The sequence below is a fragment of the Diabrotica undecimpunctata genome, chromosome 2, assembly GCF_040954645.1.
Source record: "Diabrotica undecimpunctata isolate CICGRU chromosome 2, icDiaUnde3, whole genome shotgun sequence".
Taxonomy (NCBI): Eukaryota; Metazoa; Arthropoda; class Insecta; order Coleoptera; family Chrysomelidae; genus Diabrotica; species Diabrotica undecimpunctata.
Window position 1 is genome coordinate 75,723,095 of NC_092804.1, and position 12,150 is coordinate 75,735,244.

At 32.6% G+C, this 12,150-nt stretch overlaps 1 protein-coding gene across 6 annotated transcripts in view; it reads right to left on the bottom strand.

Annotated features, from left to right (window-relative positions):
- Window positions 1–12,150, bottom strand: part of bru1 (bruno 1) — a 971,893-nt gene that overhangs the window by 647,076 nt on the left and 312,667 nt on the right. Inside the window, exon 1 of one of the 6 annotated variants that reach the window (XM_072523114.1) lies at window positions 1,437–1,658. The exons of the other annotated variants lie outside the window; for them this stretch is intronic. Coding sequence (XP_072379215.1) covers window positions 1,437–1,510 — 74 coding nt within the window. The 5' untranslated portion in view covers window positions 1,511–1,658. Of the gene's footprint in view, window positions 1–1,436; window positions 1,659–12,150 lie in introns of those variants that run through there. 6 annotated transcript variants of the gene reach the window in all.

Sequence of the window (12,150 nt, forward strand, 5' to 3'; positions counted from 1 at the left end):
TTTTAACGACGAATTATTATCGTTTTAATATTTTTTTTTGCAATCACTAAGTATTTTATTTAGTTTATTTATTTATTTTATACTATAATGTTTATACTAGGCCGTACTAGTTTATCCTAGAGTATGCTTATTTATTTGGCAGTCAATCGTGGAGCAAAATGGCTACTGACTGTAATGGATGGAGGGGTAATAGCTGAACTGCTAATATGCTTTAATGGCAATATCTGGACTTCGACAAGGACCTGTCAATCAACCTTATTTAAACTTTATATAGGTAGATGAAACACTAAAAAACTGCAACAAGAAATGTGGATAGATAGGAGCAAAAATTGACGACAGCTATATCCATAGCATTTTGTTTGTACATGATCAAGTAATTTTAGCATAAGACAAAGGAGACATCATCTACATTATAAAAAAGCTGAAAGAATTATTTAAAAGATGGGGTTTACAAATTAATTATGGGTATAAAAAATGCAATACATGGTTATTCTAAACACGGCAGAAGACATAGAGGTGAATATCAACTCAATAAAACAAAAAAAGAAATTTTCATTGTGAGGGTAACCTTAACAAATACAGAAATAGATAAAACGGATATAATAAATAAAGTAACGAAGGGAAAGACTATAACATGACAACTGCACTCGATTATATGAAGTAATGACATTACAAGCAAAACTAAAAAAATCTTTAAAACAATAGTGTTTGCATTATTGCTCAGTAAAATGGGTGAAAATAAAAGAATAAACATCTAAGTAAATTCAATTGAATAAGCAGAAAAATGGAGAGTAACCTGTAAATTAACTCTATGACATAAGTACAGCGCAAAATGAACCAATTAGGGAACTAACGAATGTAAAGGAGACACTAAATGACGAAATAGAAAACCGAAAAATACACTGGTATGGACATATATGCTGGCGGACCAGAATACCGCTAGGAACTTGAAAATGGAACCCAAACATAAAGAGGAAGATAGAACGTCCTAGATTACAGTGGAACAGACAAATAAAAATAAAAATGAAAAAAAAAGTAAGCTTACTGAAGAAGATTTAAATGACAGAAAGAAATGGCGATTGGGATGTCGTAAGCGACAAAAATAATATGATGTAAGAAGGTGCAAGATATATAATTAAAAAATAAAAGTGAGAGATCAAAAATTTACAGTAATAACAATGAATGTACAGTCTGATATGAAGCATATATAAATAAGTGTGCCCCAAAAACGTTTTCTATAACATGGCTAGATACTAAATACTTAAAATTTTCCAAAATAAACAAAAAATATATTGTTTCCGTATACACGATTTGCTTACCCATATATATTAGATTTTAAAATATTATTCACATTTACATATAAATCTACATTATTAGACTGTACTTATACCTTTATTAAAATTAGTTAATTGTAATAAAGCAAATTATGTACTTACAATTCATCTTTAAGAAGGCCTTCCTTAATTTCGGCTCTAAGCTGTTGCCTAAAATACAACGGAATATCTAACATAGTGATACGCGAAATTATTAAACAGAGCACACACAAAATTCGATAAATTTTAACGGTTTTAAAAGCAATTTTGTTAAAGTTTTGACCACGTGCTCAAAACTACCGTACTCGAAAGCGACGTTCGACAGCAAAGACAGGACAAAATGATCGAATATTTCGACTTTTCGACGAGTATCGATAAATTTTGTTAGTTTTTCTGTAAGGCAAAAAATTTTGCCGTTAAGACAGGTAAAGAAAATTCATTAAGAGGATCGTAGTAAATTAATATATATTGTGAGATAAACTTTAGCAAAAATTTTTCGTTAATTATAAGCTGTAAATAATTATATTATATTTTTGCTTACTTTTATTTATTTTTTTAACAGCGAAAAATATTATATATATATATATATATATATATATATATATATATATATATATATATATATATATAATATTTTTATTATAAGAACAAAACGCCAAAGATTATAAGAACTCAAGACCAGGAAACAACTCTCTTGCGAAACTCATTTACCATCGAAGAGCTCAAAAATGGTATTAACTGTATGAAAAATGGAAAATCACCTGGAGTGGACGAAATCCTAACAGAGCAGATAAAACACCTCGGGCAAAAAGCGAGACAATGGGTGCTCGATCTATTTAACATCTGTCGCTCTACCTACCAGATTCCAAAACTGTGGCGTAAATCAAAAGTAGTAGCCCTTCTGAAACCTGGGAAAGACCCTGAACTACCGAGTAGCTACCGTCCGATATCCCTGCTATGCCATTTGTATAAATTGTATGAACGTCTCATTTTAAACCGCATCCAGGAAAAATTAGATGCAAAATTAATTCCACAACAAGCAGGCTTCAGACCAGGTAAATCATGCACAGGCCAAGTGCTGAACCTAACAGAATACATAGAGGAGGGATTTGAGCAGAAAGACATAGTGGGAGTAGCCTTGATAGACCTCACAGCGGCCTATGATACGATAAACCACAGAACCCTGCTAACTAAGATCTATAACACTGTGCTTGACTACGACCTGGTAAATATCATTAGATCACTGTTGTGTAATAGACGTTTCTACGTTTTGCTAAATGGAAAGAAGAGCAGATGGAGAACCCAAAAAAATGGCCTACCTTAAGGAAGCGTTCTGGCGCCGTCCTTATTTAACATCTACACCAACGACCAACCAATGCACCCTCAGACTGAGAGTTTTGTCTACGCTGATGACCTTAGTATAGCCGTAAAGGGGAAAACACTCACACAAGTAGAGTCGACAATGGAAGAGGCTTTAAACATGATGTCAACTTACTACAAACAAAACTCATTAAAGCCAAACCCTACTAAAACCCAAGTATGTGCATTCCATCTCAACAACCAACTAGCGCATGTAAAGCTGAATGTTTCTTGGGAGGGACAACGCTTGAAACATATTGATAAGCCCAAATATCTTGGAGTAGTACTAGACCGGTCACTAACGTATAAATTCCACTGCCAGAACACAAGATAAAAGGTTTCTACGAGAAACAACCTTCTCCGGAAACTTGTAGGGAGCAAGTGGGGTGCAAACCCCCAGGTCTTGAAGACAACAGCTGAGGCCTTATGTTTCTCAACAGGGGAATATGCTTGTCCCGTCTGGGGTAGATCTAGACACGCCCAACAAGTCACCACGGCGTTGAATGAAACATGCAGAATAATTACCGGTTGTATGAAGCCTACCCCCCTACCCCTACTGTACCGGGTAGCTGGATTCTTATCACCAGATGACCGTAGATGCGCCTCACAATATGTGGAGAAGTTCAGGCAAACTTTCGATGAAAGGCACCAATTATACGGGTTTGACGAACCACCAGGAATCAGCCGACTTAAATCAAGGAAAAGGTTTATGAGAAATGTCAGCGTCGAACCACCCGAACTGTTCCCCCTACATCCAGAACGACCTAATGGAATGAACCTGGATTGGAGAACCTGGCGGACACTGAATCGCATACGCACAGGTGTTGCCCCTGTAAAACAGAACCTCATTAAATGGGGCATCAAGACAGACAGCGACGCACTTTGTGAATGTGGGGAAATACAGAACATGGAGCACCAGAGAGTATGCAGACTTTGCCCATCACAGTGCACCCTCGATGATTTATGGCTCGCAAATACAAAGGGTGTAGACGTAGCCCGATATTGGGCAGAAAAACTGTAGTCGGATCCAGACACGAAAAAGTAAAGTAAGTATATATATATATATATATATATATATATATATATATATATATATATATATATATATATATATAGTTAAAAATGGAGTAAGACCTATTTGGCAAGAAATAACCAAATATAGTGGAACTACAAAGGTGTATTTAGCTTAATGGGAATCTCTGGATCTTTCTTATAGTCTATTATATCGTAAGCGAGAATGTTTCGATGTAATATATTCGATCAATTTAATAATTAGTACTGCCAAAATCACAAATTAAAGAGACATTTTGAGGTCAAAAGAACACTTGCCAGAATTCGAGAGAAATTTTACTGGATTAATTGTCACCGAGGTGTAGAAGATTGGTGTTAGATATGCGTTTTATGTAACAGTTGAAAAGGTCCTAGAACAGGAAGTCGTAGTAAAATGGTACAATATCTTTTCGAAGAGCCTTTTGAACCACTTAAAGTGGATATTCTTTATTGGTTCATTTTTAACAACAGAGAGAGTAAAAGGGTACTTAATGGTTGCATAACACACATTGTATCACGACATGGAGCTCCTTTAGAGTTAAATTCTGATCATGGACAACATTTTAAATCAGAATTATAACAAGGGTTAACGAAAATCTTAAGTATTGTAAGTGTAGAAAACTAACACTACACCTATCCATCCGCAATTATATGGAATTGTCGACAGACATAACACAACTATTTACCTATAGCTGTTAGCTAATAGAAATGCCAATCATTAAGCAACTGATTATTTTTCTTCGATGATTATAATAGCAACAGAAATAAAGCTTTTTTAAAATCTTATTTTGGGAAGATTGCCTCTTTGCGAAGACAGACGTTCATCCTTGACATATAGCGAAAATTTAAAAAAAAATGGAAAAAGTCTGGGAATTTGCTCGAAAAAGTTTGAAGCTTTAAAGTAATAAAGCCAAAGGCAGGCTCGTCATGTATGCTACCGGAACAGTTTATGAAAGAGGTGACCCAGTATGGGTATACAATCCCAAACGTAAGAAAATAATTTGTCCAAAACTTTAACGAAACTGGGAAAGTCTGTATACCGTCCTCCAGAAAATAAACGATCTAATCTTTAGCTTCCAGTTTTCAGCTATAAGTAACTATAACGGAAGGAGCAGTGTTATGACAATCTCGTGAGATTTATTTCATATAGAGGAAGTTTCTTGACGAAAAAGAAAGAGTACCGAGAAGAAGAAGATAAAAAAAGAAGTAAAAAATATTTACTAGATTTGGTAGAATATACGGTCTTTAATTTAAAGAAAAGTTTAATAAAGTGGAAACTAAACTTATAAGAAATAACACGAAAGTTCAAATCATCATTAACCATCTCTGAATAGGACCTACTATACATTATATACACATGAGCATATCTTCCAGGAAGAAGTTGCACTCTTTACTCTTCCTTAAATAAGTCATTCTATAGTACCCATTTTATCAGTAACATATGATTGCAAATTTTCTTGGTCACAATCTTAAAACTATTTTAATTTCTGATTTAAATAAATTGTTAATTTTTCTCAAGGCAACCAAATTGTATAACAAATTTTATAATTTTTATACAACCAAATTGTATATTATCAATATTATGCACTGTTCTGGATGTTTCCCCACTAATAACTCTAAGCAATTTATACGGATTTATTTGTTTAAACAAAAAATAGTTTAATACATATTATGATAAATTGATAGACTTTGTAGTAAAACATTGTATTAAAATTATTAACTTCACTCTCTGGCAAGGGGAAAAATCTGGCAAATATTTTCTGTCAATCCACTTATATGAAATCTTTTAGGGGAGATTGAGGCCTAAATTCAATATGCTACATTAACATAGCAGATTTAAGTTATCTCTGTATCATGAATATTTTTCCTTGTATGTATGCAGTAATTGTTAGATGTATGCTATCTCAAAAGGGGATAAAAAGTGTACAAAAATTATAAATTATAAAGGCATAACATTTTTAGGTCTTATATATATAATATATATATATATATATATATAATATATATATATATATATATATATATATATATATATATATATATATATATATATATTTATATATAATACCAGTTTCCAGGCATAAAATCAATTAATGGAGTCAATAGACAAAACATGTTAAAAAATCAATTAACCACGATGTATTGTGTTAAAATAGACGAAAAACAAAACGTTAACTTGTCTTAAAATAGACCTACTAAAATGACCTTAAACGGTTTTAGGGCAGTTGGAGTATATACGAAATACTCACGAAGCCTTTAAATAATAATGAAAATTGAATCAGGCAAAGGGATGCCTACATCCAAGTTTTGCTGATATTCTGTGCGAATGGGATAGTTAAAGTTACTTTCTTGGAATAAACAATATTAATCCATTCGACAGCTATTAGAACTTGATCAAAAGAATGTAAAACATACGCTATTGGTAGACTAGAAAAATTTTGTTTTGTACCTTTGTAACCAGGAAGAATTAACTTCATCCAGATATTTGAAAATAGAGTCACAATTTCAGATAAAAATTTCAGATAAAAGTTAATTTCATGGAACAAAAACTTTACTTTTTTAATGTTTCTTATCAACAGGTGTGAATCATTGGAAAAAATACAGTTACCAAGTTCAGTTTAGTGACAAAATGGAAGAAAAAATAAAAATCCATCATACAAATGAATAGCTTGATGAAAAGCCGTAAAATAAAGACAAGTTGTTGAATAAATCAATAAAAAGATACTCTATCTATACTTTCTATGACGTACAATAACTCTCGTTAAAGAGAATTTAGCCCTTTATACCCCTACTCAGGTCATGGTGCAACCTTGAAATTTATTCCGATATTGGATTTCTTGCCAGTGGCTTTGTCTCGCGGCCTCGTTTTTGTTCTTGTTCAAGAAACTGAAAAATGGAAAACCGATTTTTATGTCGTTAATGTCGAATTGCCATTATGGAAATTGTATATTTTTTTCTATAGAGCTTTACTCTGGATGACGGTGGGCATAAGTGAGAAAATTGAAAACGCTCTCGGAGAACATCTCGTTGACATTTATTTGATGACGTACACATTCTGTGAAATTGAATGAACCCGATGTTAATGTCTAACACTTTACAAGATTAACTCCAGACAGTCTATTCAGCAATATTCTTCAGTAGTTTAAAAAATGTTTTTAAATAAATTTGAAAATTAGAATTTAAAAAGTATTTTTAATTTTGTGGAGTACGTCCAAAAAGTATTAAAAAAAACAAAAGTAAAGTGGAAAGAAAACTTTGTAAATTGTAGAGTGATTTACACTTTAAAGTTAGTTACTTTCGCTAATTTTATGTCTGTATTTAAGTAAGTAGATTAATGAAAACCGTATGTAAGCAAAGATGGTATGAGTACTTAAAAGTTGCTAAATGAAGAATACTAGAGTTGAGACACAGAATGCGGGATCTAAAATGAGAATGCAATACAGGGTATGGCGAGCATATATACGTGATGGAATACCTATGAAGGTTTTGAAGGCTCTAAAACAGGAAGGAGTTGATGTTTTGTGGGAAGTGATCAGCAGGATATATGAGGAAGAAAGGATTTCCAATGTGTGAAGAAACGGAATGATGGTATCATTGTATAACGATAAAGGGAATATTTAGGATCGAAAAACTATAGAGGTATACAGTTATTGTCGCATATAATGAAAATTTGGAAGACAACTGTAAAGCTAAGGTTAAGGAAAAAGACATCGGTAGGGGAAGAATAGTTTGGGCCTGGAAGGAGAATAACGGATGCCCTATTTTCTTTGAGACAGTTAATAGAGAAATACGACGAGAAAAAAAGAGAGCTACATTTGGCATTTTTTAGATGTTGGAAGGCGTACAACAATGTTCCTAAACTAGAGATATGGAGATGTATAAAAGAGAAATTGCTTGTAAGGGATACATATGAAAGAGCGTACACCAAAGTAAGGGCTTATGTCTGATTGACCGAAAGTTTTCGAGTGACGGTTGGTTTGCATCAAGGTTCTTCACTGAGTGCCTACATGTTTAATGTTGCTATGAATGAACTGAGAAAGAAGGTGAAGAAGGGAGCTCCTTGGTCAGTGCTTTTTACGGATAGTATCCTGTTGGTACAGGAGACCAAAGAAATGTTGGGCAAGAAGTTGAAGGGTTTAGAAGAGGCTATTTAAGAGAGAGGACGTAAGATTAGCAGATAAAAATCGAAGCCTATAAGATTGGAAGAAACAGGAATGCTTGGCGACATCGAATTGATTGGAGAACAAGTAGGACGAGTAAAAGAATTTAAATACTTTGGCTCCTAGATAATCGCACACAGGATACAGTCCGGTTGGTTTAACTGAAAGCAAATAAGCGGAATACTCTACGATCTAAAAATAAGAGAAAAGCTGAAAGGAAATATATACAAAAGTATAGTGAGGCATGTTTTGGAGTAGAGGATTAAGTGTGACCGGTGAAGAAGATTCAGAAAAACAAGATGAAAGAACCTGAAATGGAAATGTTATGGTGAATGTTGGATAACACTGAAAGGTACAGGATTAGAAACAACTTGATTAAGGAAAGAGCCGAGATTACTAGAGTCTCAAAGAAGATTCAAGAACAAAGACTGCATTGGTTTGGTCACGTCAGATATAGAAATAAGAAGTATGTATAACAATGTATATAAGAAGCATATACAACAATGTATATATGTATGTATATAAGAAGCATGTACAAGAAGTAAGGGAAAACCGAGAAGAACATAAAAAGACTGCATAGCAGTGGACTTAAGAGAGAACGATATAGATGAAGAAAATACGATGGACACAGATGAAATGCGAAGAAAAGTAAAAAACAGCGAACTCTGAAAAGGAAAAAGCTGAGGAAAACGAAGAAGATTTAAGTAAGTAGACTTAATACGCCAATATGTGTATGTATGTGTGAATGTGGGCTTGCGTGTTTGTGTATTTGTACATAAAAGATTTTATAATGATATATCAAAAAACTAGTTTTGTATACAATAGTATGTAATTCAACATTAATGCTTCAACGAATAAACTAAAGAACTAAGCGGATGTTATATTGGAATAAAAGTAAACTGGATTGATTTTGATTTAAATTCTGTTTTATATAGCTTTAATTTATTTTTAGATATTGACGCCTTTTTAATTTATTCTAGACAAAATTAGTAGTTTTAATAAAGAGAAATGTGGATGTAATCCGCTTCTGCTATAACAAAGGTAGAGGATATAGCACATTTTTTTATTGCAAGAAAAGGATTCTTTCGTTACCTTCATAAAATGCAAACCAACTTATACCAGGTATTAGTATGGGTTTTCTGTCCACAAGAAATTCCCCCCGTTAACGTGGGCGTGGTGGAAAACCTACACTGTACATTACTGCATGATTTATTACTATATCCGCTTCTCTGAATTTGTCGCTCTTTGCCGCATTTAATCAACTTCTCTATAATCACAAAATTTGAATTATTTAGCTCTTTCAATTATAGCATCCACGAGGTTTTAATATTTCCCTCTACACAGCATCATTTCAAAGAGTCCCTTCAATGCGATTCATTTAATTAAGCCCATCTTACACATAATGTTTGTTCCATTCAGCCTATGCTCCGTAGTATATTCGTATCCCCTTTGGCAGTGTTCCCGTACATGAGTCTCCTCATTGCCAATCCATTTTGTTTGAACTGAAACAACCATGCTTCGTGTATCACCTTAGCTACAGTTTGGGTTACCTTGACATATTTACGTCCGATTAATCCTGTAAGTCAGACATTAGTTGCAATGTCTTGCCACCATCTTTGTTCCATCTCCTTTGAATCACTCTATACTGAGCGACGAAATGGTAACATATTTTTCAAACCCAAAACCCCTGTTTTAAATGCCAAATAAATGGCCTTTGCGCGTTTCTTTATGCATTAACGAGCGATCGTATATGGTAATATTTGCAACATAAACACAATTTTGAAACTGCTTCCATTCAGCTCCGTTCAAAGATCCCTTGTTGATTTGCATTAAAGCCGATCCTACCATTACTTTTCGTTGACCATACTTTCGATACGTTTGTGGTTTTTATAAAATAAACAATTATAACAAATATTTAATATAAAGCATTGTTTGAAAATAATATTGCAATTTTGTCATATTTTGTTAAATTCTATTGTGAAAAATAAATGCATTTATGTCAAGTATTATTATTAGTATAAATCTCCGATCTAGGTAAAATATTTTTCATGAAATACAGGATAAACATGTACACAGGCTATGAAATTACGACAAAATTTTAAAGACTGTAAACTATGAATATAAGTACAAAAAGTTAAACACGGTTTAGAAATTACAGAAAAATTAGGTGCAAATATTTCTTTAAAGATACAACTTTGACATATTTGTATACTGTATAACTTTAAGTCATATCAAGATGAATATCGTATTTTATAAACCAAAATATGTATTACAATTAACTCAGGATATAGAAATAGTATCGTCAAGGGCAAAACCTACACCGGATGAGGCTTACAAACAAATCACAACACCCTGATATTGAGTATGAGAGTGAAACCTAACAAGATCCAAAAATCTAAAAAAAACAATAATATTAACTGAATTAAAGCATTTAAAGATCAATACCAGTAACACGTGGATATAGCTTTAAATACAAACGCAAAAACCAACGAAATTTGTTCAAAGAACGGTAATTTAAAAGATACATGGATTATCTTTAAAAACGCCATCGTTTTAGCAAGAGAAAACGGATGGTGAAAAATTTAGACATAATTAAATACAATTAATTAAACTAGCACATAGACCAAATAATTAAAGAAGCAAAAGAGATATGGTTAGGTGATAGATGTAGGAAAGTAAAAGATCTACAGGCTCAACATAAAGACATATAATTACATAAGAAAATTAAAGAGGTCTCAAGCCTGTGGAAATCTAAACACCTGTTAATAATAACTGATGAAAACAATAATATAGATTTAGATGCTAATAAACAAAGCAAAATTGAAAATATACCTTATCGAGACCAAAGAAAGTGCCAAAGGTAATATAGTTTACGACCTCAACATTTTCCTTTAGCGGTAACAGTGGCCATAAAGCAAATAAAAGCACATAAGGCATCCGGTGAAGACGCAACGGTGGCCGAAAACTTCAAAAACTTAAGTTCTGCTGCAACCAAATATCTGGCTCGCTTCTTTAATCGTGTATAAGAAATTAACACTATTATTATATACAAAAATTATTTCTATAAAAACAAAAACGTAAGTTTTCAGTCCATAATTACAAGTCCATCACAATCTTAATGTTAGTATCAAAAGAATAAATCTGCAATCAATTTAAATATATGAAGAAACAATCATTATATGAATATAGTAATTTAGACTACTTACTAAGACGGGTAAACTTGTCGCCTTTCAAAAGATGACTCACCTGAAAATAAAATCGTTAAATTAATATCAAAACTGAAAGAAGGTTTATCAATAATATAAAGTTAATAATAGCTGTGTTTCATTTCTTTTATTTAATTTTTATAAATCAGTCGACTTTGTTTTGTTTGTAACGAAAACATAGTCGTTGTTCTAACGTTGTAATATTGCATTATATTTTATAATTTTTAAGCTATATAAGAAACCTTACATAACAAATTCACAGGAAATGGGGCAACTTTATTTTTAACATCTACGGCCTTTCTAATTAAGCTATAATATTTATGGTAGCATTTTATTAATTTATAATTAGGTGCAACGTTACTCAATGTTACATTCTAAAAGTGTTAGCGCCTTAAATGTGTTGTGTGTCTATACAGCCATGAATAAATGGTTGCATAGCTATTAGGCCTGTTTAAGGTTTCACTAGTGGTTCTACTCACGGTTCGTAGCATCGAGTTAGAATCTATGGAGAGGGCATCACGTGACTAAAAACGACCTCACTTCGGCCATATTGTTTTAACACTTTTGACAGATCGTATATGTTTGTTTACGTTTGTCGTTTTTCGAATATTTTTAGTTTTATAATACTTTTATGGAAACTGTAATAATATATTGTGATAGTGCATAATAATGGTTTCTTGTTCTCAACGTAGTTGCAGTGGCAGAAGCAAATTGTTAATAAAAAATCTTCAGGAATAACGTTCTACAGGTTAGTATACAAATATGTAAACAAAGTAATGGCACGTACTTCAGAGAATAAATTAATAGTATTTGACTGTATTAATTTATCTTTATGTATAATATATCGTGTTTTTAGTGTTTACCGCGGGATAAATAAATCATAGTTTATTAAAAATGTATTGCACTTTGTAGATTATGATTAAATCTTCTGAATAACTAGTCATATTTTTATAGTAGTTTTAATATTATTGAGTCCGGCCATGATCCCACCGCCATATTGGTATCACCGTTAGTCACGCCTACCTACGCCGTTTTTAATACACACGTTAATATGCTCATAGC